The sequence below is a fragment of the Egretta garzetta genome, unplaced genomic scaffold, assembly GCF_000687185.1.
Source record: "Egretta garzetta isolate BGI_Z169 unplaced genomic scaffold, ASM68718v1 scaffold553, whole genome shotgun sequence".
Taxonomy (NCBI): domain Eukaryota; kingdom Metazoa; phylum Chordata; class Aves; order Pelecaniformes; family Ardeidae; genus Egretta; species Egretta garzetta.
Genome location: NW_009259328.1, coordinates 2,447,621 through 2,475,364, shown reverse-complemented (window position 1 = coordinate 2,475,364; position 27,744 = coordinate 2,447,621). Strand labels below are relative to the sequence as shown.

Below are 27,744 nucleotides of genomic sequence, written 5' to 3'. Positions count from 1 at the left end.
TAATATCAGTATCCCACTTGTGTATAAAGGCAAACTAGATGGTATTCAGTAGTCTGGAAATCCTAGGAGGTTCTTAAAAGGAACAGCTTTGACTTATAAAAGCTTGAACTTTTTAAAGACCTTTTCAAAATGAAAAACACCCTCAGTTGATTAATTAGTCCTAATTTATATTTAAAATTCTTCCTGATTGATTTTTAAAGTTGACTTTTACTTGATTAAAAAGCAGTCTTTGATTTTGAGATATTTGTGGCTCTGCAAATTCCCTACTTGATGGGAGCTCTACTTAAACACTTTTGCTTGCAGTAATGAGCTTAGCCAAGATGCTGAGGTTTGCTTCCTCCCTATCAGTCTTCATCTCCCTGCCCACAACCAGGTCTTCCTCTTTGTGCACTTGAATGTTAAACCAAAACAATAAATTAACATTATTCTTTTAGATATTATAGTTATAGGATACCATTATTTCATTTGCTATTCTAGTTCGGGGCTGGTCCATTTATGGTGGGGATGAAACAAGAGGATATTAATTTACATTCATTCAGGGTAAAAAAACCACCCAAACCCAACCCCCTCTCCCCCTAAGGAAAACAAAAAATCCTTACCACACTATAGGTACTAGGGACAATACCCTGCTTTTATCATCAGATTGCTTCTTTTGTGTTTACACTGGTAGAGCTGTATCGGCTTGCCAAGTTGTAGCGCTCATTTTACTAAAGGATTTCTGCAACTTTCTGCATTTGAAAATTATGCTACAGACCTCCCCTTGCTTCATAGAATTAATGTAGGCATATTGTTTTTACAACTGTTGGAACTTCTGCATTGGCAGTGTATTAAGAATATATTAACTCTGTGACCTGTACACTTCCTAAGAAATGGATAGCATGCTCCTTAGGCACGTTAGTGCTTAGAATTGTTGCATCCTTTACTCTTTTTATTAACATAATTCCTCTGAAGACACTCAGGCAGTTGGTAAGTGTAGGATGAATATTGACTTTGGACAATATAGTTTTGGAGACTGAGGAACAGCAGCACTGGGAGGATGCAAGTCATTGCACTGAGTTCCTGAGATTTCTCCAAGTTATATTTACTATAGGTAATTATCTAGGAAGTAAGTCTTCCTGCTCTTCTCCTTTGGCACTTACTGACATCAAAAATGTGGTAGCATTGATGAAACAGTATGGCTAACAGTCTCACAGTTTCTTAGTTCAGGCTGTGTCCCTGTTCAGGCCAGCAAGGTTAGTGTTATGTGAATTCACTAGTGAATTCTGTACACTTCAGAGCAGGGTCTCCAAAAGCTACTATAGACCTATATGTTAATTTGTAGACTGCGTAAACTTAGGGTAACCAGGCATATAGTTTCCTATGAGCCTTCATCTGAGTAAGGTGAGTCTCTTCTCTTGATGCTCTGAATCAAACTTTACTATGAATTTGACCAAGGCCTATTCAGACTGGAACATATTCTCAAAATATATGGAAGTGTGATTTAAAGACATTCTTTCCAGATCCAGCCTGTTTCTTACTACCATTCCCACTTTTTTAGAAGCTGTTGGCACATTCTTTTTGATTAGGTCATTATTAAGCTGTGCATGCATATGGTCAGTTCAAGAAAGAATCTCGTTATCTGCATTTAGCGTTATTTAGTGCTTAAGTGCAGATGCTCACATAATTGATTTAAATAATGTAATAAAATTAACTGTCTCTAGATATTTTATAGGCACTTCTGTGTGTTCGGTCCCCACGATTGGGCTTTACTGATTATGTCTGCACAGTGGGGAAATTCTGTTCCAAGAAGCACTACTTAGACTGTGTTTTCCAATTGTATGGATTGCGCAGTCTCTGCAGAATCACTGAAACTCCCTTCTACTCACATAGCAAGGTTTCTTTCCGAAGGAGATGTAGAGAGTTTTGCACCCTCATTGTATTCAAACACCAAGTTGAGAAGTAGGGATAACCAAGGAAGTGGGGTGTTGCCGGGGGTGTGGTGTGAAGTTCTGCAGTGTAGATACAGCTATGTTGCAAGATATTTGTCTTAAAATCTCTTGGGCCATATTTATGACCATTTCTGTTTGGTTTCAATTGATAGTCTAACAAATGAATTTTTAGGGGCAACAGTATCTGTTAAATTAGGGAATTTTTACCCAAATACATGGACATCTAGCTTTGCATTTGATCTAGGCAGTACATTGATTGAATATGAGGCCTGTAGACCCCATCAAAATAACTAACAAGCTTGCAGAGAAATTTTAGCAGAAATAAAACAGATCTTGATTTCAATGGTCCTGGGCAATCTGGAAACAAAACCAGCTGTGGTAATTAGATGGGAAATAACTTCAAGTAACACATATTGAGAAAACTTGATGCCACTTAAGGAATATTTATGGGGAGAAATAGCTCATCATCTAAGTGAATTGTTCACTCACTTCAGCCAGCAATGTGAGCTGCTGCAGTGCACTTGGTCTGCCTTTTTCATTGCTTTCCAATTTTAGCCATATTCCTCGATTGGCCCAGTAGAGGCTGATAGAGCACTAGGGTCCTCAGCGCTGAGTCAAAACTTCCACCATGTTTTTCTTCCCCTCCATTTGTAACTTTTGACTACAGGTAGGCAGTTTTTTTGAACACAGAATATATTGTTGAAATGGAATTTGGGAAGTGCTGAAAAGTTCATAAAGTCATACCCAATGTAAAGAAAAATTCTTGCTGAAAAAAAGGAAACACATTTTTCACCCATTTTTTAATATTGAAATGAAGCTTATGAGTAATGACTTTGGCTTGTTAAAGCATTTTTCAGTTGAGAGAGATCTCCCTTCCACCCATTCAGTAAAAAGAATGCCAGACTAAAATGGAATAGAATGTTTGTTTGGTGGGTTTTTTTTCTTTTTTATATTGACTCAAAATGAATTTTGCAGTTGAGTTTTCATTTCATTATAAAGGAAACTGTTTCAGTTTGAATCAGACTTTTATTTATTTATTTATTGCCTTCACCACCAGATGGATGAAAATGAGGACTTGCACAGCTCTTCTAGAGATTTCTGTGTGTCCCAGCCAATGACCTCAGTGTGATGTGGCATTAGAAGTGTTTATTCCTTTCGGCTGTTATTGTGTCATATAGAATCTTTTGCTTTAGGTGATCTGTGGACATTTCATAAGGTTCTTGCATACCTTCATTAAGTGTCCTCTCCTGGCCCGTATTTTGTAGCTCATCTTGCATTCCCCGTGAATTTTTCCTCTTTCATACTTATTTCTCAGCTCTCAAATCTCATTAGATTTTCTTACCTGTTGGTATCTTAACTTCTTTGTACTCCAGGTAAAACTGTCTGCATTCAGACATGATTCATTAGTATTTCACAAGATTATTCTGGAGCAAATTTTCTTCTGTGGTTAAACAAACAAGACAACCAGCAGATGATGCTGAATAAATCTATGAAGCACATACAGAAAATAGAATCAGCAAAATGACTGATTTTTCTATCTCCTGCCCACCCTCCCAATCATACATCATACAAATCCACTCATCTGGTATTTAGTTGGGGGTTTGGTTTAGTGTCTTTTTCTGCATATAAAATTTTAGCTTTAAAATGTAGGCAGATCTAGATTTCTTTTTCCCCTTTTGACACACTGTTTAAGAACTTGTGAATCAGCTGTCATTCCTTTATACAGTTTTATACCACTTTCCTTGTAAATCCAATTAATGTTGAAAACATCTCTTTGCAGTTGTCATTAGTATGTCTGTAGATGCTATAGTGTCATATCAGCAAAAGACTTTTTCAAACAATGCTGCATGGAAAATGTCAAAGTATATCATGGTGGTTGGAAAAGAAACTCTTTTTTATAGTGTTATCATCTGCTGTTAACATCTGGGAAGTCAGAATTTATGAAACTGGAAAAATATTAGTAGAACCAGGATGGCTGGGTTGATTGTGGCATGTAGAACTTTTTAATGTAAATCATGCCCAAATTGGTAGTACCTGAGTGTCTCTACGAAGACACCAGAGCTACCAGATGGTAGTAAGATAATTAGATTTCTATGGTTGTACTAATATGGCTTTTTGCATCAACACTGTAAAGTAGGATAAAAATTACCCTTTTTCCTTGTCATATCACTCTGTGAAATTTTGGTTCCTAAGCTGTTTCTCCACACCGGAGTGTACATACAGTGTGGGCATGTTTTTCTTTTTTTTTTTGTCCTGTGTAGACAGATAGAAATCGTAGAAATCATAGAATGTTTGGGGTTGGAAGGGACCCCTAGAGGTCATCTAGTCCAACCCCCCTTCAGGAGCAGGGACACTGCTAACTAGATCAGGTTACTCAGAGCCTCAGATCTGAAGCTTGCTCAGCGCTCTCCTCTTAGCAAAGGAAGTTGGTGCTGTCAGTCTCATTTTCTGTGGTCTCAGTGTCCACTAAATAAATAGGCTACGTGACTAGCCCGTAGGCTGAAAACTAAATGAAAGATAAGGATGAGCAGGGTATGGTGTCAGGCCTTATTTTCCACATAACTTTTCTAGTACTAAGTTCAGACAAATTGCTGGCAATTCTTGCATTGATACTACTTGTGTTTGTAGCCTAATGGAGCAATAGAGGACTTAAGGAGAAGGGGAATAGCAAGCCAGTAATTTTCTGAAGCATCAAATGAAACAAAACACATTTACTCCATTTATAAAATGAGACTGGTTAATTATAGTGCAGACAAGCTCAAATATCACAGCTTGCAGGAAAGAATCCCCTCAACTTCCTAGCCTCAGAAAGTTGTATTTCGTTCACTCAATTCTAGTTCAGTTGTGTTTTCAGCAAGAGCCAAGCAAGGGTTTCAAGTTCACTACTTCCTGTTCATGACTTGCTCTGCTAAGAAGCTGCTGTGACATAGTGGGTGAACATCAGGCTGTTGAGTTCTGTAGTAGCTGTAGCCAGAGAAATCTTTATTTTTAGGCTTTTATATTTCTTTGGGGGTGTGGCTCAATTCATTGCATGCAGGGCTTCTTCCTTATTCTCAACAGATTTATCATGTATTTCTTCTACATTTTCTCACAAGCCAAGTCACCTTCATTTGAACCTCTGCAGCATGATCAGGCCAGAATGTTCAGAAAAGCACCTTATCAGTAGGACAAGAAGTTCAACTGTCCCAGTAGTCCAATTAGAACCTATGTGCTATATTTGTGCTTTAAAGATACTTAGGTATGAAAATGCATGATGCAAACAGGAAGCTAGTTCAGTTCTCAACATCTTTATGGTGCCTTGGTTGTGAAATCACTGCATAGATACCTAGATAGCTTTATAACTAACCTTGAGTGATATAGGCATCTAAGCCTCTTAAGGTTTTGGTATTTAAAGCTCCAGTACTTGGTACTTAACTACCTTCCTATACTTTGGTACTTAAAGTTCATGGCAGTCAATGAAACATCTGTTCTGAGGATCTTTGGTCCTAATGTACTTTCAAGCACCTAAGTATGCTTAAGAGCTGTTAGACGTCCCTGTAGGTGCCTTTCTACATACTTGTATGTCTAAATATCTTTGTAAATTTGTCTTTCAATTATATTGTAATAGGAGAACTTGGTGCAAAAACAAGCCTGCCAGAAACTTTTATTTTGTTTCCAACTGCTTAAACACTGGCATTGCTCTGACAAGGGTTTAAAAAAAAGCATTTTGAGCATTGGAATGCAAATTAGCATACCAAGCAATTAAACTCCATTAAAACAGGATGCAGTGTAATTAGAAACAGTTGTGTTCACATTTATATTCAGAGAGGTTTGACATGTTGAAAGAAAAGAAAACAATTCAGGAAACTTTTAATTCCTACGAATGTGATGATGATACTAATAATGGCACTTGATTTCTAAAATGCCCAGAGCTTCCTCACCTCATGAGCTCTCGAGAAGCATCATAAAATGAGCAACTGATGCACTGGGTGCAATGCAATTAAGTGGCTCAACGTGTTGGGAGACTCGAACAAGTCTTACAAGCGGTGGCCTTCTCTCCTCTGTCTGAACACAGTACACATACCTGTTGCAGTACAGAAGAAGCTTGCAGTTTTAGCAGCCTCATTAGCTGTGTGAGTACTAACACCAAAAAATTGTCAACAGTGTCAATTGGGTCAGGAAGGGTGTATCTTTCTCACACATGCGTCCTTGGTATCTCTTTCATTGTTGTTCTGGATATCTGCATGAGTATTGCCAGAAATAGTGAGCCAATTGTGCTCTCTCTATATATAATCATCTTACTGCGTGGTAACCAGAAAGGAAGAAGAGTTCTCATTCCTCTAAAGCTGAGGCACAGCTATCCTCATGATAAAAACGTATGCTAGAGGTTGTGGTTCTAGTGCTTGCAGTAATGTTAATACGTGTGGATGGGCTGTGGAAGGCATTCAGAAAAGCTGTCACGGATGGAGTGAGAGAGAGGCAAAAAAAATACAGTTTATTGATATAAACCAGTGAGTTAACAAGATTCCATGGTAAATGTGACGGTAGTTTAGCAAGATTCAGTGGCAAGTTACACTTGGTTATTTGCTACTAGAGGACAAGGTCAGACAAAACTGTCAGAGAGACCCTCCCGTTGAGTCATGAGGCTCAGAAAGGCCCCCCCTTGCTTTCTAAACTCCCTCACGAGAGGAGTCTAGGTGTGACTGGATCCAATCCTGGTCCCAGACTTGGTCAATGGTTTATGTCTAAAGGATTATATATGCACAATCAATCTTTTATATCACTTATCCAAGATTTCAAATTTAGCTACTTACCACAAATCTGTTGTTGCAAGGAATCTTTCAACCTCAAGGAGTAACCTTGAGAGGTGTCCCTGCTCAAGGGGAGATCCTGGCATGCAGCCCGCTGCCATGCACGAGACCTCCAAGGGCTCTTGGGCCACTCACTATTTAGGGGGATAAGATGATTGACACCTAGTCATGTTTACATACTGACTACAGATGTTAAGTTTCTTCTAAATTTGGCTGGAGTTGGACATTGACCAGCACTGTGGTTAGGTGGGCGCATCACACAGTTAGCCCTAGGCTGTCTCCCCCAAATCCATTTTGAGTGGAGTGCATCCATCACAACCAGATGCATCTATCATGACTGCCATGGGTGCTTATCTCTTGCGCAGGGTTACAGGAAAAGGTCAGGTGTGGGGGGAGCACGCCACCACAAAATTAAGCAGAAAACTGTGAAGTATACCAGCCTGGATGGCTGCTGCAGGATTACAGACTATTGTACAAGGGTACCTTTACCTGACTCTCTTGGGCATAGGGATGAGTGGTTTCAGCTCTTCCTTGATGGAGCTGAGTGAGAAAATACACCCAAAAGAACCTGGAAAGAAATATGCCTCTACAAAACTGCAATTTGTTTACTGATGTAAAAAGGCAGCAGCAGGATGCACAAGACAGCAGGCTGCAAACCAGTATAGTTAATGAAGCATGATGCAATGAGATGTTATTCTTTAATGCTATAACAAATATTCAGGTGCAATACTTCCCATGTCATCAAATGTATATGTCTGCTGACAATCCTCTATTAAACACAACTATTGATTTAAAAGAAGTAGAGAAGAATAGCTGGCAAAGAATTAAATACAGAAGCATGAAAACCAGTTGCTGGCTACTCTGTCCTTTCCACCCAAATGTAAGACACAGAGCAGAACCACGTCCATTCCATGTGTTTCTTTTTTACTTCTCATTAACTGACTTCTCATGAACTAACTTTCTATTTGAAACCTACATGTGGAAAGCAGTCTCTTTGAGACAAGGTCTATTTGAACTCAGCCAGTCATATCAGTTTGCATTTCCACCAATATTCAACGATAATAAATGTAAGCACTGGGGTAAAGTTTTCCATTTTGCATTTTCTTGACCTAAGAAGTCATCAATTCAGGCTTCTGAGACCTATAGGAGTATAACGGTTGTCTCCATTTCCTGGGAAAATCATGGCTTGTGTTTTCAAAAGGAATAAGACACCTGAAAGGTATATAGATGCTTACCTCCTGTTAAAGTCAGTGAGAGTGAAGTGTCTGAATATGTCCTGGGGCAGCTGGACATATTTGAAGAGCTGCCATGTGATTTTAAGTTCCTTCATTTCTGACTGTACCAGCTGAAGCATGCACTAGATGATTTCATGTTCGGGGTTAAATACTCAGCACGGTCTGAAAATAAAAATTCAGTTTGTTAGTCATGAAAATGTTTTTGAGAATACTTTCATGGGTGTATTCTCTGATGTATCTCTTTAATTTACATAGCCATGAGACAGGTAATGAAATTTTGAATTTAAAATGCATATTTTTCAGGGTTATACAGGTTATATTTTTCACCAAATTATTTTCCCCATTCTTGCAGCTTAAATGATTTTGACTTGTGCAAGGCAGATGTATAAGAGTATCACTGGGTATTAGGATATTTTATACCTACTTTGCACAGCCAGAAATGGCTATAGAGAATTATGAAGAGTTAAGTTTAAAGTACGTTATTACCTAAAGGAAATACTGATTTTGACCTGGAATTTATCATTGAATCCATCTCCAAGTTTGAATAGCTATATACTGCTCTCAGGTTTGTGATTGTAAAATGGAAAAATTGAGCAGAATTGATCCCTTTGGAAAATATGACTTCTTGCAAGTTTCCAGAAAAGCTCCGTTGTTCCCCATGTACAGAGCAAACTGATTTTGGAAAAAAAAGTGGCTGTATATGGGAAAACAGAAATTGCTGGGCTTGAGGACTTCAGAAGTCTTGCCTGAAGGTGCTTTGCCTGATAAGGGTACTATAGCAAATAGCAAGGAGATATACACAGCATTTAACTTTAGGCTTGATGAAATGTTTATTCCTCAAACGCAAACATGCAGGCAAAGCACTCTTATGAGATGACAATTTAGTAATTACTATGTGACTGAGAATTCGTTGCATGTGTTGTGATAGAATACCTATAATGCAACTAATTACTTGCTGTTATGAGTCAATTTCCCTGTATGTGTGTTTGGAATAGTATGTGGTACAGCGTACAGGTACACTACAGTACAGTATCTGGTCACCTGTTATAATGAGAGAGTAAATAATATACTTAAACAGAAGTTTCCAATCTCTATAAAAAGTGTTGACCTTTCCTGCAATACATAAATAGTTTACACAAGAACATGTTTGGAGGACAAAATTCACCTGCACAAACAAGGGCATCAGAAGCAATTTTCCTCCAGAAGAGGATTTGCTTTTTTTATGTAATAGCAAAATGGAGGTGGAAAAGAGGTGTTTTGTTGCATTTGGAAGAAAATGTTTTCCTAATGTTTGCTTCTTCTTGCTAGGTTGTATATGTAACGGCCACATTCCCCTATATCATGTTGATGATTCTTCTGATTCGTGGAGTAACATTACCAGGTGCTTCCGAGGGGATAAAATTCTACTTGTACCCTGACCTTTCTCGACTGTCTGACCCACAGGTAGGACCATGGTCCATGTATTTATTTTCCTTTCTGACTGAGAAAAAGTGTAAGAGTTTCTTGATTTTGAAGTATGAATACAGGTGATTGCTGGATAGTTGTTCATTGCTAGAGATTTGTAATTGTGGTTAGGGCTTTAAAGCCATCACTGCTTACATGTGTTGGATCATTATTCTTTTAGTAGAAAAGTACCTTGGTTAATAAATCAGTGTTCAGTTGCAGTTGCTGCTTCTGCCGTGGAGGGCCAAGAGCATTGCCACTGGTTTCAACAGCAACAGCTTTAATACTTACCCATTTTACGGTTCTTTGCCCATTCCAAATCTAAATCTCAGTCAGGATTAGTAGAGAAATTAATCATTCAGATGATTGTTGTCTCTGAAGCAGAAGTCTCGTATGAAATCAGGGAGGAATGAAGTACTCAAACCAGGAACTGTGTCTTTTTTGTTGTTTCCAGAGTAGAGTTGAACATGGAAATACTACATGAAGTTGATTTTTTTCAGTGACAGATGAGTACAAATGAAACAGTTGTTATATATCATTTGTCTGATATCGAAGAGGGAAAATGATGCAAGCTCTAGGAAACCTGACAGGTTGCAGACAGCATTTTACTTATCTGGTTTGGCAATGTAAAAGACATTATACCTAAGCCTGGTACAATATTAAATGGATTCTGAGATGGAGATAGCAAGGAAGTTTGGGAATATTAGTCAAAATTAATTTTTTTATCTGATTACTGAAAATGTGTCAGCATAATTTTTTTTAACCTCTGCTTACTGATACTGTGTATTTTTTTTGCAAAAGACAGTAACCTTCAGGTTACTCCCCTGAAGTGTCTGAAATGACTGACTCATGTAAAGTTCCTTTTAAACAAGTAATATTTTTGCAGAAAAAACAGCCAGAAAGAAAAAGATTCATTTAAAATATTGAAAATTTTAGATGGAAATCGAATCAATGTTGCCACTTTTGGACTCAATATTATGTTTCCATCGTTCCATGGCAGCATTGATGGGAAGTAAAAGAGGAGTTGTAGAAGTGGTGTTAGAATGTCAGCGATGTGCTCTGGCTTTCCAACAGCTAGCTGGTTTAGAGGTGGCCTCAGTTCGCCTGAGAAATTAGCACAGTAACAGAAAAACAACAGGATTCTCTGACACACTCCCAGTTATTTGTTTGCAATGCATAATAGACTCAGACTGTAGTAAATATAGCAATCCAGTCCAATTTCAAGTGAACCCCATGTGTCTTAATCCATTTTAGCAGAGACATGGATGGCATCTGTTTATTTGGTCCCGTTTTAACTGGTGCTTCACCCTGCTGTGTGGTTCTGACAACTAAAATTACAACTAAAGTTACCTACTGCCTTAATAAAAAGTGTTCACCGAGTACTCTTTTCTTGTACTATGTCATGATGATTCCTCCACCTGAAAAATCTGTCAGCCTTGTATGAAATAGGAGGTAGTTCTGCTGCTTGCATGTTGATTCCTTCACTTGTCCTGCAGTGTGGGAGAGGCCTGTTAACTGTTAACAGGATTTTGCCCCACTTAGGGATTTTTCACATGCCACTGACACCCTTGCTTCTGTTTGTTATTGAGGGGAGGGCATGCAAGCTTAAGTGACATTATTGTCAGGCTACAAGGGGTTTTTATATGCCTATTTACTGTACTGTTCCCATTTGTAAAGAAATACATGGTTGCCATGACAATTTCCAAAGCACATATTAGTCTAAGCAGTCTGTGAAGTACAAAGCACTTAAGACACTTGTGCATGTATCTGTTTGTCCCACACATACAGCTCGGCTGATACTAGAATGTCTTTTGGGAAGGCTTAATGGATTGTTTCAACAAGCCAACTTTCTTTTCCATGTCAACAAGACTTTAACTGATATGTTGCCGTACTTCAGCCATAGTTTTTTAAGCACCTTTTTGTAGGAAAGCAGCTGAAGTAGAATGGACTGTAGTGGAGTTTGTAGAACACTAATACAGGTAATTTAACTGTAGTACGCTCCATTAAATGGTTTTAGAGAATTATTTTTGTGTTTAAAAAATGCTGTTTCATTGAAATTAAAATATTTTTTGAGACTAACCAGTTCAATTTTTGAAGAAAGTTTTCTGAGTTATGGGTGGGTATAAAGGAATTTTGGCTTCTCAATCTTAAAAATAGTATTTGGCACAACTAGTTTATTAAAAAAAACTTAAATGGAATTGGTTCAGCTTTATTGTAACTATTAATGGTAACAAGGTAGATATATAAACGTTTCCCATTTCATGAAAATGTAGAATTTAATCATTTTCAAACCCACATTTTTTTGCTCCAAAAAACTCCATTCCGTAAGCTGCTTCTCAGTTCGTTCGAGAGATTTTTGCTAAGAAGCAAATATGGGACAACCGAAGTAACCTTGACATTTGTGCTTCCAGTTTTCATCTTTACTCTTGTTTATTTGGTTTACTCCGCAATATCAAAGCATAATCCATGTGTGCTAGCAGAAGTTGTTTTCCTCTTCAGCTGGAGGTCTTCAGCTGGAGTTTAAATAATGTTCCAGGGAGACTACTGTGTCTGTATTAGGAGAGCAGTATTTGAACCACAGTGCCAACTATGTTTACTGTGGATTAAATAAATTAAGTTTCTCTTCAAGGCTCACTTTAGTTTGAAGTTCTTGAATCTTTTGTCTTTGCGTAATTTGCCTTCCATGGTTTGTTATAGCTTTCTAAGCAGCTATTCATCTGTCTTTTCAGTTCCTCTTAGCTTTCAAGTGCTGTGTTCTCTATTTAATTTTTATATTCTATCTTTTCAGCAGACTGAATCCTCTTGGTCTGAAAATGCCATCTTTTGTCCTGTGTATCTGTAGAGCTCATACCAATTGCTTTTCATTATAATAGTGGAGTACTATACTTAAGCTTCAGAAATGCTTTGTTTCACCAACAGTAAGGTCTCTATAGCCTTCATGTTCAAATTGGCTTGAAATATGTCCCTCTGCCCCAACCTGGAAGATACAGGTGCTGTTTGTAGCTTAAATATGGTGTCTTTCCCAAGTTGTAACTCACATAAAAGAACTGTTTTACAAAATTAATAGGATTGTCATGGTGTTTCTGTATAAGTCTGGCTCAGAATATGGTTCTGGTTGTCCCTCAACAGATTTAAGTCACTTAATATGTAATTGTGCTTGTATGTGGTACTCTCTGCTCCTTTTGGGGGAAAACATTTGGATCTTCATATTCAGATTTTCCAAACATTTGTGTGTGGAAGAGGTTAGGAGCTAGCAGATGTACCAGTTTGATGGATCGAGGAGCAATATTATGGTCAATAATCTGGAAAACACACACATGTAAATTTAAGCTCTGCTGTAGCAGTGGATTCTTAAAATAAGGAGGAAAATCACAAAATCACAAGGGTTGGAAGGGACCTCAGGAGATCATCTAAAGCCGCCTTGTTTATTGTGTGCTTGTATGCTAACAATTGGCTGAGTTACTGGGGTTTTAAAATATGTATTGTTTTATTAGCATCTGTAGGGGTGAACATGTCAACATAGTCAGAATTGCAGTCTCCTCTGGACAGTTGGTGCTTACCAAAATCTTGAACAAATTTAATTAATCTGGGTTTTATGACTGAATTGCACATGAGAATACATCTCTATGAGGAAGGAATACAGGTTGTACTTTATCATGATGAATGATGGGGCAAATTATATGTAAGGCACAGGAAAATCTGAGCTATCGCAGTTAGGATTGATTTTAAATTTCTCCCATCTTTTATTTGCAGTGAGAAAGTGTTAAAGTTGCAATAAAATTTCTGATGGCAGAAGCATTTCTGCAATTTGCCTCTAGTAGCTCAGCTGTGATAGTTCAGCTATTAGGTAGCCATGACTGTGCAGAGCTTCTATGGGTCATCTTGCAATAAGTAGTCCACCCATTTTGAAAATGTATTCCAGAAGGACTATTTCCATAAATTTCCCTGGCACTGAAATTCAGTTGATTGGCTTGTAGCTAACTGGATCTTCCTTCTTGCCCTTCTTGAAAATAAGTACCAAAACATGAATGCACAGCAATGAGCATCAGCTTAACCTGAAAAAACCCTTACGCTAGATAAGTCTTGAAGGACAAAGATTACTCTTGCCCTTATATTGCCCACATCTTAAAAAATTCTTCCTGCGTTTTCCTGTGTGGCACTTAGGCTAAGTTTTCATTATCTGTGTGTTTACAGAGAAAAAGAACATTTTAGTACACTGGATATCTGTTTTAGGGAAAGCACTTTTTTTTTTTTGTAGAAAATCACTTAGAATAAATGCACATGGTTTTTTTTTTTTTTTTTCCCCTGAATATTTTAGTTTTCATTAAAAACTCCATAATTTTCAGGTTAGCACGAGTTTATTTAGCTAGTTATTCTCTCTTTCCTGCCTATCATCTTCATATGTTTGAGAATCTACATAGAATTGTACTTTAAAAAAATATGCTATTCACCAAAGCTGTAAGCAATTGCTATCCTATTAGGCTAGTTATAATATACATGTATGTGAGAGACACTTAGGAATACTGTATAGGTGTAGAAATAAAATTTTCTTAAATCCTGTTCTGAAAATCCAAACTGGAAAAGTGTTTGAGAATTTATCTTCCCTTTTTATTTCCAGTGTTTAATAATGCAGACTTGTTCTAGCTATGAGAGCTGCAGCAGTAATGCCCCTCTGATTCTTTACCAAGAACTCTCTTCTTAGTGGTGGGAGAAATAACCCAGACTGATTCAATTTTAGTACATGCAGCCATAGTACAAGCAAGCAACTATCACAATTGTATTGCCACCTTGAGGCCGAATGAAACCTATGTTTCCAAATAAAAATTCTCTCCTAGCCTTGAAAGTGAAGGAAACTTGCATTTAAACAGAGGCATTAGGGCTCTGTTTTCTTTCCAAAAAAAAAAAAAAAAAATGTAGAAGAAATAGTGATTTTATTTTTGGGTGGTTTCATGCTCAGAAAATCAAGGGAACTGTATGGATTCCTCAGTAGTGGATTTTAGACCTGTACTGTATCTATCTAAGCATACTGATCCTTAAAATGGAAACCTAGGAATTTTCATGTGTTGGCAATGAAATGATATCTAATTGCTGGAGACTTTTTTTCTGATGCTTTTATTACTTTGGAATGTGACAAGTGAGAAACTTGCAGTCTAATGAGAAACTTACTTCATAGAATGCATTCAATACGTCATGGTAAACCTAGTTTTTAAGCATAGTACTTGGAGAAAGGGTTCAGAGGCAGGTCACACGTCCTAAATCTTACCAGCCTTTCAATACCACTAAGTCAGCAGTTTACTGCCTTTTTTTTGACCATTATAAGAGTTTGTGCAGACATTTAAAAAAAAACCCCAAACAATTAACTGAGGAAAAAATCAGAGCAATGAAACGAGGAAGATGTCCAGCTCCCATCACACTCATGCAGTTAAGTTGACAGCTATGGAATTTACTCTTCTTTTTCCTACCAACTTCTTTCCATTCTCTGTATTGTTTGTTTCATCAGGTATTCACCTTCTGAACCAGGCAGTTGTGATGCACAGGCATGTGAGTTGCAGTAAATTTTAGAAAGAGTGAAATGCCAGAAATTCATACAGGGGCCATGGGTATGAAAATCCTTAGCTGAATTTACTATTTATATAATTACAACTCCCTCTTTATGCATGTATCTTTGAACAGTCTTCATCCGTTTGCTATGGAAGCTAAATTTCAAACCGTTCTTTATCTGAAAGGAAAAAAGTATTGCTGCTGATGGTGAGGCTGTCATGTTGCTGTTAAGTAGTAATCCCTTACCCAAACTTCTAAAATTTAAACTTGAAAAGGAATTAATTCTCGAAAGTCTGCTGTTCACACCATTATTATAAATCACTGAGATTTTAAATTGTAAGGTGAGTATAGAATATAGATTGGTACGACATTTAGAAACATTTTGCCCATTATAAACAATGCAGTTTATAATCTTCATAATGAGACTCTATTTAATTTGACTATGTACTATGGCTTTTACATTGCAAATTGTTTATGTGGTTTTAAAGAATAGGAAGACCGACAAATTGCTGTAATGCAGTGTGCTTGCTGAAAGGGCAGAGGTGTTTGACAAAGCCATAAATCATTCCTGCGACAGATACTATTCCCATTTTCCCCAAAGAAAGACTGAAGGCAAGCCTGGGAACACATTTCATTTCCCTTGCTCAGAAGAACACACATACTGCTCTCTCGCAGGGAATTTGCACTACAGTTTCTGGCACGTGTTTCAAAAGGCATGGGCTGAAGACATTCAGGGCCTTCTCCTATGGCAAAAAGTTACTCTCTGTGATGCATGGAACAGTTTGGTATTTATTCACCACACAAGCCATTACATTGTGCAAAGATTTTAGGTATATTTAAGTATGCTGTGGGAAAGGCACAATCTAAATTGAATACATCTTTGCTAAACTGTTGGTGTATATGAGTGAACACGACATACCTTTTTATGCTTCAATATGCAACTCTCTTTTTCAACAGCATAATATTGTGACTTAATTTTTATGGTTTCAGAAGTCCAGTTATTGCTTTGGAGAATTATTTCAAGCCCTGAATAAATAGTATGCCACCTCCTCCCCATGGTTTTTCCTTGTGTTTTTTGCTATTTCTACACAAGCAACAACAAGCTGAGCAGGCAGCAGCACGTTTTGGCAGTTAGAAGAGACTTGTTGAAAGAATGGGGACATTTTGTTATTTCCCTGGAGCTTCTAGGCCACATGAAATCTCCTCCAGCTATCCCTGCAACCCCTTAGCAACCTTGGCAATGGAGAGACATCAAGGAAACTAATTGCACTTGGATATTAGACTTCATGGCTAGCATGATATGCCACTGGAGGGAGACAGGATCCACACATTAGCTCAGTCTGTTGGCATAATAGGGAGAGATTTTTCACTGTTTACAATGATGGTACCTGAAAAGAAGTACTAGAGAAACATGAAGAGTCATTTTGTGCATAAATTAATTAACATTCTCTGGAACTTTTAAGGAATTGTGAATACTATTGATGCCTCCAGCCTGTCAGCTAATGTAGAAGTCGAGTCTCCTAGCAAGAGAAAAGCTGTTGTTAAAAATTCATTTGTTTTAGATGAAATTAAAAATTGGTACCAAAAAAATACTAAGTGATATATGGATATTAATGAGAGAATAATAATGAGAGACCTTGTGCATGGTGAAGATAGTAAGTGAAGCAAATAAACATTCACGCTATTTCTGGGACAGTCACAAGCAGGTATATGATGACATATAAATAGAGGCACTGGAAATATATAGTTATTTTAAGAATTGCTAACAGGATTCTTGTTAATCCTGTTATTCCAGAGGAATGAGAGAAAAAAGAAAGAGGAGATTACTACACTAGTGGAATGATGTGCAGCTTGCAGAAAATCTATTATTTATTGTTGAAAAAATCGAATGTTCCTGAAGATTATTCTTTGAAGACCTGTACAAAAAAACGCTTTCTGATCCCCCAGACATTTCTGAGAGTCTTTTTATTTCCATCCTAGAACTGGAATAACAGTTGAATTCTCAAAACAATCCAACAAAAAGAAGGCTGGGCAAACATCTGTAGAAAAGTAGTAATGGCTAAAAGCGTATTATGTACAGCCCACACACTACCACTGGAGATATACCAAGCTGTAGGGGTTGATTGCGAGCCTGGAAAGGTCTCTACTGAAGGGTAATGGAGTTGGGTTCACACACATTTCTTCCTTGGAACTAGCCTAGAGGAGGTTGGTGCTGATATTCTCCCCTGAAGGTATTCTCTGAACTAATGGAAATACAAAATGAGCAGGAGGCAGAAAGGAACAGGAAAGGTGCCTCCCTCTAGGGTGGTATAAGACAATTGGGGACTGCATTGAGGTGTGGGCTATGTAGGCATCTTACACGTACATGTGCTTTGCTGCTGCTCTTCCCTCTTCCTACCATGCTTTTTGTATCTGTGAGCATATAGTTTGTATGACACTTGCGCATACATATGTGATTTATTTGCAAGGGCAGTGTGGGAAAGGGAGAAAAAAGTGGTAGAAAGCAAGGAGAGGAAAGCTGGGAGGAGGTGCGAGGTGACTGACGACAGTTGCTGGCACACTGCCCTAATGTATGTGGGAAAACAAGCTACCTTTCCCATCATGAACTGTCACCAGCTGCCAGGCAGCTCAGCAAGGATCCAGATCCAGGGGAGCAAACTGGAAAGATGAGGAGGTGTGTGTATTGGCAGCTGTGACTTTCTGATGCTCTCTACTCTGAAAGTCTGTGCTAAATTGTTGACTATTATGGCCTCAAGTTGCGCCAGGGCAGGTTTAGGTTGGACATTAGGAAAAAGTTTTTTACTGAAAGGGTTGTTAAGCACTGGAATGGGCTGCCCAGGGAAGGGGTTCAGTCCCCATCCCTGGAGGTATTTAAAGGATGGGCAGACGAGGTGCTCGGGGACATGGTTTAGTGGTGGGATGAAAGGGTTAGGTTAAGGGTTGGACTTGATGGTCTTAAAGGTCTTTTCCAACCTAAACGATTCTATGATTCTATTCCTTCCTTATGCATAAAGTAACTCCATTGTATTAGTATAGTTTATGTTTAGGCCATTGAAGGTGGATTGGTTGTCGACTAGCATTGTGTAATTGTTTCTTCCTTATGCTTTGTAAAATGTTTATATGCACATCTCACATATGGAGAGAAATGACAGGATGTGAGAGTCAACATGTTTTCTTAACTTCAGATTCTGCTGTGGTGCATTGCATGTCTTGGGGATGCACTTCATATTCTTTTCTCTGAAAGAAGAGTCTTTTAAGAAATAAATTTATTCCTGTGTTAATGTTAAATTCCAGAAAATCTTGTAATACAGGAATTCTTATAAGGGTCATCATTATTTTTAAAGGTATCTTCCTTAACTGCGTTCACAGTCTTAGATTTCCATATGTTAACATATTTTCCCATATGAGTGTTTATAGACAGCTACTTTAAACACCAAGGCTCAAATAAACTGAGCATTCTGTGACCATTTGCACCAGAACCCTGGCTGCAAGAATATCTTTTTATGCCATCAGAGAAGAGGGGCAGTAACGTGTGTTTTGTCACACCAGTGCCAACCAAACACTACTACTTCCAATTTAGGCCTGTAAATAAGGATAAGGAAAGCAGGCATCTGACTGTCACAAAGAGAGGGGCAATAAAATGCATTACAGACTTGGCAGGAAATCATCAGATGTAGATGCAGTTTGGGATATGGGTTCACTGATCTTTCATCTATTTGTTTATTGTCAACCCATGTGAAATTTTCAGAGGATACTTGAATTGAGAAAGTGCAGCTGAATTTGTAAGGATGGGAGACAGAATCTGATTCCTAGTGATTTTGCACTTAAGTTCTGTGTTCACATATAGGTATTTTAGCAGAACAAACAAAAAACATTTCACCCAGACCAGAGCTTTAAAAAGTCTTTTTTATTTTAAAGAAGTGATTTCCTTTATTCTTTTTGAAACAAAATCTTGGTTAGGAATTAGAAATCAAATGCTTCATTTAAAAATAGAGAAATAGCTTTTGATTTCTCAAAATTACTTTTCAGGTTTTGACCAAATGTTTTTACTGCTTGACACAAATTTACAAATAATGCAAATTAAACTGAACTTTCATTCTTCTGTGAAATTAAACATTTGACCAATGTCAATACTCCCAGTAGCCCCTTTAGTGTCAAGAAGTGCAGGTCTTGAATACAATTCCTAAATGGCATTTTTTTATTCTAGCACTTTTTTTATCTTGAGCTCAGTTTTACTTTAAGTTTCTGCCAGCTCTGTGGCATAAATGAAAGGTTTTTCATTGCCCAGCTCTTTAAAAAAGACTAGGCTCACAGCAGAATTTTAGTGAAAGTTGAGTGGCTTGTTTACTAAAATTTGCCAGTTGGGTATACAGTTCCTGTCACTCTAAAAACAACTCATGCTTTTAAAATACTCTAAATCCCTCTGTGTAAAATAATAAAACAACATGGTGACTCTGAGGGATGTTCACAAAAAGGTATAGTGAAAGCTGGCGCTTTCCCAGCCTGGAGGTCTAAATGAACCTGTTTATCCACCCATGAAGGTGAGCACAACATAGGTGGAAAATGATTGCAGCAGTTAAGACACTGAAAAAGGTATAATTGGGGCGCTAGCCTTCAGTGAGTTACTATCTTATGGAGGAAGGCAGAAATGGTTAGGCACATGATTAGGGTTTACAAACTAAAATGATATGTTCTGTATTTTGATCTTCACAACAAAGTAGATAAGTTGGTGTCCTGGTTTCGGCTGGGATAGAGCTAATTTTCTTCATAGTAGCTAGCATAGTGCTGTGTTTTGGATTTAGTACCAGAAGAATGTTGATAACACACTGATGTTTTCAGCTGTTGCCAAGTAGTGCTCAGACTACTCAAGGACTTTTTGAGCTTCTCCTGCTCGGCCAGGTGCATAACAAGCTGGGAGGGAGCACAGCTAGCACAGCTAACCCAAACTGACCAAAGAGCTATTCCATACCATATAACGTCATGCTCGGGGGGGGGTTAGTTAGTTCGGTCGGTTGCTCGGGGCTCGGGGACTGCTCGCGGCTCGGGGACTGCTTGCGGCTCGGGACGGGCTGGCGAGTCGCGCCTCCGGGGGGGGGGGGGGGGGGGAGTGAGCGAGCGGCTGCGTGGTGCTCAGTTGCCAGCCGGGTTAAACCACGACAGTTGGTCTGGAGTCATCATATTTAACATTGCATATATAACTGTCATGTGTAAGCGAAGTTCTGACTTTGTAGTCTGCTGCCTTTCTCATCTGTGGAGAAGGAAAGGTGTCTTGGAAGTGTAGTTCAGTGACCCACCATTTGCAGCAGTCTTATAAATTCCTTTTTGCACTAATTCTGTAGAGCGCTTGGAATGACCACAGTCTTACGGACGTAGCAGAGACAGGTACCTCAGGTTGAATGAATGAGGCAGAGGCTCAATAACATAGGGGCTAATTTATTCTCCCGGATATTTTGAGACTGACCAGGCAATGACTTTCAGTACTGGTGTATCACTAATAACTATATTTTTGTATTTACATAACTCCACTTACCTACAGATTTTTAAGTAGTTTAGGTCACAAAAAGGTATAGTCAGTGAATAAGTCAGTTGTTAAAGAACCCAATCTGTCAAACACAACTCCAAATAGTATAATATTAATATAATATTTTTGTCAAAGAGAGGTGGTTTGTTGGGGTTTTTTTATTTTATTATAGTTTTTATTTTAGCTGCGTAGTCATACAGGTATATGTACAGAAGTAAGAAGTGAGTGTGTAATGCAGAGTTGAAGAATGCAAGACTAAATGAGTTGGCAGCAATTGGGAAAGGGGAAGGAATAAACAAAATCATGGTCCCTTTTTGTCTTCTTTCCATCCTGTTGTCCTGAGTACTGTAGATTGGAGGTATCAGACAGAAGCAAATCGTCCTTCAGATGAAGGGGGAACATGCAAGAAGTGATTCTGAGGGACAGACACAGCATCAAAGGTGGTTTTGGGTTGGAATGACTCCACATTCCTGCCTGGGCATGAGGAAAAATACCTACCAGCACATCAGCCTTTTGAACATTTCAGATAAGCACTTAAAATAAGCCTAGTTTATCAGCAGTACAATGTTTGTTTCCCAAATTAACTTCTCCAAGACAAATCCATCACAGGGAAGAGATTATAAGCTTATGCCTGAAGGTCTAAAACAAATTTGCTTTATTACTTTGCATTTCTCCATCCCCCCTTGCATTTATTTATGGAAATTATCTAGGGAACTCATTCTGATTTTTATGTCTGTTGAACCCCTTATGGAGCTGGATGTTGTTAGTAGCTTCTTACCTAGTGACATGAGCTGCTTTAAACTCTCAGGTGGAGTCTCAGTGACATATAACTGAGATCAATCAGAAAACCCAAAATGTTCGTTTAAAAAAACAATCACAAACAAAACCAAACTTAGGATCTGAGGTTGACTGGATAAGTTGCTCTAAGCTTGCTAGAGGAATCTCAGCGATTCTTGGCACATAACCCTGGGTAGGTGCCAGGCTCTTGGTCTGATTCCAAGCAAATTACAGCTACCATTCACCAGTAGTTAACTCTGAGACACATAGTCAGATGGTGCATACCAAGTTATCATCTTTGCATCAATGCAATGGTGCCCTGCCAGCTGCAGAGCCCTGTCCACACTCATTCATTCACAGATTTGTCCAAGTCCACAGAATAAATCAGTGGCTGGTGGTGTGGTTTAACCCCAGCCAGCAACTAAGCTCCCCCTAGCCACTTGCTTGCTTCTCCCTGGTGGGATGGGGGAGAGAATCGGAAGGGTAAAAGTGAGAAAACTCATGTGTTGAGATAAAGACAGTTTAATAGGTAAAGCAAAAGCCACGCATGCAAGCAAAGCAAAACAAGGAATTCATTCCCTTCTTCCCATGGGCAGGTGGGTGCTCAGCCGTACCCAGGACAGCAGGGCTCCATCACTCATAATGGTGACTTGGGAAGACAAACACCATCACTCCAAAAGTCCCTCCCTTCCTTCTTCGCTCACTGGCCATTACATTTAGGACTGGAGGCTTCTGACTTGCATGCAAGTTGGGAGTATGGGGAGAGATTAATTTAAAGCTTAAGTTAGCTGTTTTCCTCAGCTTTGTATGCTGAGCATGATGCCATATGATACAGAATACCCCTCGGGTCGGTTGTCCCAGCCATGTCCCCTCCCAGCTCATTGTGCCCCCCAGCCTGCTTGCTGTGTCAGCCCTGCTCAGCAGAACGAAAATATCCCTGGGTTATCAATGCTGTTTTCAGCACAAATCTAAACCATAGCCCCATATGAGCTACTGTGGAGAACATTAACTCTATCCCAGCCAAAACCAGCACAGCTGGTCTACCTACCGTTATGTACCAGATCAAATTCCTTTCTGGGAGTCTTGGTCACACACCCTTGATAGCAGCACTTGCTGTCTACTGCAGATGCTACAAGGCTTCCTACCTCTCACTGGCCATTATATTTAGGATTGGAGACTTCTGACTTGCATGCAAGTTAAGAGTATGGGGAGAGATTGATTTAAAGCTTAAGTTAGTTGTTCTGTGATTCTATAAAATACCAAAGTTTATGATAATCACTTGCTCAGTACTTAATTGTTGATGAAATTTAAGGAGAAAGAGGCTACAGGACAAAGAATTAGAATTTCTGTTTGTAAATATGGGGTCTTTGAGGCTGCAGTGAATAAATATATATGGTTTTGTGGAGTACCTCCTTGGTGAGTGTAAGTGTAATGTTCAGTATTCCAAAACAATTTACTACTGGGCAGTGCTGCCACAGAATTGATATTCTTAAGGTTCATCTGTGAGGTAACCTTAATGGATTCTTACTTTTGCTTCCTAGAATTGCCATTCTGTTTTGACTGAAAAAGATAAATAATATGTAGCCTTTTATTTTAACTCATTTGGGTTTGCTGTACACACATCCATTTAGCCTTAACTGTTGCTTGAAGACATTTATTGGCCTTTCATTTCTATGTGCTTCCTTGGGCTGTCCTGCAGACAGTTCTGTGTATCCTTGACTCATTCTTCTTACTTGTCTTCTACATTCAAACAACTGGATAAAAATATTTGTTTGTAGTTTGAATGTGATTGTATAATACATCAGAAAGTAGGGCACCAAACACCAAAGCTGTACCAAAGGTAAGGGCCAAGATGCTCTGGCCCTGAGAGTTCCTCTTAGATCTCCTGGGGTAGAGTGCTGCAGTTTAAAACCTGTGGGTTACCCATGACCCACAGCCAGAAGGTATGTGGCAGGGGTGAGAGAGGTGGTGAGACTCCCAGGCTTCCTGTGCAGACAATGGAAAGGGAAAGCCCCCTTTGGAGGGTGCTTCCATTGCATTATACTCAAGTCATTTGGACATATAATGTTATGTAACATTTTCATACAGTTTAACTAACTAGAATAAAATTGGAATTTATTGGTTTGGTAAATGTCCTTCCCTAAGCAACTAGTTTTGGCAACAATTAAAAGAGGATAGTGGGCTACCTTTGCACTGATTGAATGTAGCCGTACTTTTGTTATGTATTTATATCCAAATAGGTATCCTTTGTACATAAGTAGCTAAAGAGAAAAAATGTTTATGTTTGTCTTGATAGTAATTTGAATCCTTTCCAGTTTATTGTCTTATGTCATATTAAACAGAAAATGACAATTCTCAAATGAAATGAGGATTTAAGATGTTTTAGTAAAGTGGTTAACGCTCTAGGTTAACTATATGGCTTTTCTTAGTTTTCTGGGGCAATTATTGCTGTGTTAGGGTGGGACTATCCGCATCCATAGGTTTGTTGAAGGCCAAGTGACTAAAATGTGATTAAATTATAATGAATTTATATACTTTCTTGTCTGTTGTTTTGGATTATTGACCTATATTGTCAGTACCAATATTTGAAGGAGTATGTTGCACAATGTTTCAGTTTTCTGTGTTTTGAGATTACTGTCTTAAAAAGAGACTTACCTTCTAGTTGTGTCTTTATTCTGCCTAAGCATTTAGGCTGTATTATGCTTGTGAAGGACAATATTTAGATTATTATGTGGGCAGCATGAAATCCATGCTGTCTTCAATTAAGCATCTATTTGTGTAACAGAACAAGAGGTAATAAGTTACCACTTATTTATCACTTATGTATCACTTTAATTGCCTTGTTAAATACTAGTTTTAGTTAAGGGATTTTCTAGAGACATTCATGTTAAATTTCAAAAACACTTTTCACTTTCCTTTTGGTCTTTAGGTAATAAATATTTTTAAAAGTACCTATAGTAGAGGTATTTTATATTAATATCTGTTTATATTTATTTTTATATTTATTTTTTAAAATACCTAAGGTAGAGATACCTCTACAGTAGAGGTACTCAGTGGATATTAGTTAGAAGTTGGACCACAGTTTTGGTGGTATTGTACACAATCAATTAGTTAAGAGTAGCTCTTCAGAGAACCGTGCCATATTTGTGATGCTCCTTAGAAGACTGGTCTGCTCATTAAATAGCAATGGTAGCTCTATAGGGCAGAATATAGCCAACAGTCACTGGTGGGGTTTTTTTTGTGAAAAAGTGGAAAAAAAAAATGTACATGCTGTCAGACCTGAAACTGGAGCACAGCCCTTCTGGTTCTGCAGCCAAGGCACAATTCCCTGTTTGTGTGGTAGTCAGCAGTCAGCCAGTAACTCAGGAGGTCCTTCTGGAACCCTGCCTTGGATTTGTCAAAAGTCTACAAAAATGGAGATGTAGTGGGTTTAGAAAAAATACAAAAGAATGTGCTATTTCACACAATGAATAACTAATGGTGGGACTCAGTGCTAGAGGATGAGGGAGGCTGAAAGTATAAATTCATTCAATTAATTACAGATAGGTCAACTGTGAACTGATAAACACACAAGCCTGCCTATAACCTGTAGTTCCAGCTTGTTTCTGCTGGAGAGTTTCTGTCCAGCTTCTACTGGCAAGATCCCTGACCTGGGGTGTCTACCCTGCAGGTACAGACTCCTGTCTCTCTGCTATAAAATAAAATTAAGTATATGTCAGCAAGCTTATTTGAGTAGAAGGTAACACATTACTGGCTGACTGCTACAGATTCATAGTTTAACTGATATCTTTAATCCTTTGATAGCAATTATTCATCATTTTCATTATCCTGTGAATGGATCCATGGGGGAAGTTGTGCTAGAAGTTGTATAGGCATTGAAACATGATAGTCCTTGTTTCGGTACTGGCATTATGAGGTGAGAGATGAAGAGAATTACAGAAATGAGGGTGAGAAAACAACTAGCTAATTAGCTGTCATTCTTGCTAGTCTGGGTAACTTAGTGGCACTTCTTTTTTAACTATCCTCTTTGCTAGTCACCCCTTTTTTCTCAGTGACTGCTGAACAAACTAAACAGCAGAGGCACAGAGGACATTGTAGTATTCCATTGGTGGCCTCCCTCCACTGTAAAAATTATTCCTTTTATCTGGTGTTCCCTATCTTCTCATCAGTTATTTTTTCCAACAATGACTTTCTTTCTTAAACCACACGTGCTTAGTTTCCTAAAGAGCTTTTGGTGACAGATTTTTCAAAAATGCTCTTGAAAATCAAGATAGGCTTCCATGACCTTCAACCAGCATGGTTGCTGACCACTTCCAAAAGATTTAGGAACAATAATCTCTCTTGGTTGGGGTTTATCTTTTCTGCAGTTTCTAAGCTTTACCAGCAGCTTCTGTTATGTTTCCAAAGCCAAGTATAGAAGGAACAGAAGGAGCAGAGGGAACAGGCTCTGGAAATAGAGATGAATTCTGCACTGGTAATGCTATAGCAACTTGATTGGTTTCTTAATTTTTGAAATGCAGCTGCCAGTGGCACAGTTCCAGCAGCTGGTCCAGAATCCAACATTGAGGTGCCCACCCGTGGCACTATGCCAGGGTAGTTGAGAAGGGGAAATATGTTCTTGCAAGACAACACTGCAGACTTTTGCTTAATTTGCCTTTAGGCTTTTATGCTTTTGGCAGTGGCTGGTGAAAGGCAATGCTGTGAGTTAGGAAGCTATGCTCTTATGACTGCTACTCTACTTTCCATGAAGAGTCAATAGAGACAGATCATTTTCTTACAGTCACTTGCTGACTGCAGCCACTGAAGTTGTATGAGTAAAAGCTACAGCCATAAAAGAGATTGCTGAGACAACATCGTTTCCCCCAACACAGTTGGAGGGAGGCAGCAATGTAGTCTGATCTGATCTGAGGAAGTGCGAATCAAATGTTTAGTGCATTGACTGCCCCAAACAGCTTTAATGCTGGTGCTGCTACTGTAGAAAATGCAAAAACAAACAAACAAGAAAAAAATGTATAAAAATGAAGAGCACATTTTAAGAGAGAGCTGTTTCCACTCTGGCTGCTCTCTCCCTGTATTGATATTGCCTGTCAATCTCTGCACACCCTACTCTAAGGAAGAAAGTAGAGACATTAGATCTCATTGCAGAATACAACCTGGGGAAAAAAATTATGGTATTGGTACATAGAGCCAAATGACTTTCATATATCCCTTGACACAAACTCTCCAGTCAAAGACAGTTCTTTTTATCAGGAGCTAATGAGATCTTTGTGTGCATGTGCAAAGACAGAATTAAGACCTTGGGTATGCATTATGTACTAAGCCTTGACCTTTCAGATCTGCAAATCAACAATATCTGCAGACTGGCGTGACTAGATAGTGCAGTGACCCGAACAGGGAACTCCTCTGCCACAGCATATACAAGGGTAGGATCTCTGTATATGCTTATTTTACTGATTTACTACAATTGTCCTAATACCTAAATGCCACTGTTAGGATTCCTTCTGCAACATATTTGCATTCAGGAGAATCTTCTGTGTCATGAAAAGGATTTCTGAATTAAACAAAGATATAATGAACATAGATAAGCTTTTGTGAGATAAACTTTTATTTACTGCTTAGAAAAATTAAATATGTTCCTGAGGGGTATTTTTTATTTATATGAGAATATATATCATAAGTTCGATTATTCCAACCCCGCTCAATTTTAAAGTCTTTATAATATAAGGTATTAGTAGTTTTTTTTTATTTTACTTTGCATATGGTGTCCTCAAGCCTATAATTTGCTAAATGCTACATTAGAGTAGTAGAATATATATTAACTCTTCATATATTCCAAACTTTACCTTGATAAATCTTTCTGCAAGCAAAAGAAGCCAATAAGCAAGTCTTTAGGTTGTATTTCTGGTTTTCATAAATTCCAATTCTATAAAAACTAGCAAGGTAAAATCTTGGCCCCTGGAAATTGATGGGAAAATTTCTGTTAAGTTTTGTGCCTTAACACTGCAGAAGCTTTGCCTCTTTAAAATTAACTGTAAAATGTTAAGGTATTCAATAGTGAGGTAGTACATTATTTTTCTTCTGTTTTGAGTTTCTTTTTTTTTTGACACTGTATAGTGCTAAATGTAAGTTTTTCTTAAACAGAGAAATTTTCACATTCCGAAGTAGACATTAAAAGATGTTAGAGGTGCAACTCGAGTAGAACCTGCAGGACTCGAAGTAGTCTGGGATCTTCAGTTCCCACAGGTCCCCCTGTAAATCACTGGAGGACTCCTGAAGATCTGAATTTGTGCCATTTAGTAGATACCCTAGTGAAGAACCTTAATGTAGTGCTTTTAATTCCAGGTGTAAGCAATAGAGAGAAAATAGGTTACTCTAGAGGGTAACTTATCCCATTTAATGACTGAGTAACTTTCAAGGAGGGGCCATCTCTCTCCTTTGGCTACAGGAGAGCCCAGGAGAGTACACTCTTAATTTAAGCATCCTCATTAGACTCTAACTTAGGTGGCAGA

General features: G+C 38.4%; 1 protein-coding gene across 1 annotated transcript in view; it reads left to right on the top strand.

Annotated features, from left to right (window-relative positions):
• Positions 1–27,744, top strand: part of SLC6A11 (solute carrier family 6 member 11) — a 106,689-nt gene that overhangs the window by 44,015 nt on the left and 34,930 nt on the right. Inside the window, exon 6 of the mRNA XM_009636644.2 lies at positions 9,262–9,396. Within this exon, the coding sequence (XP_009634939.1) occupies positions 9,262–9,396 (135 nt within the window). The remainder of the gene's footprint in view (positions 1–9,261; positions 9,397–27,744) is intronic.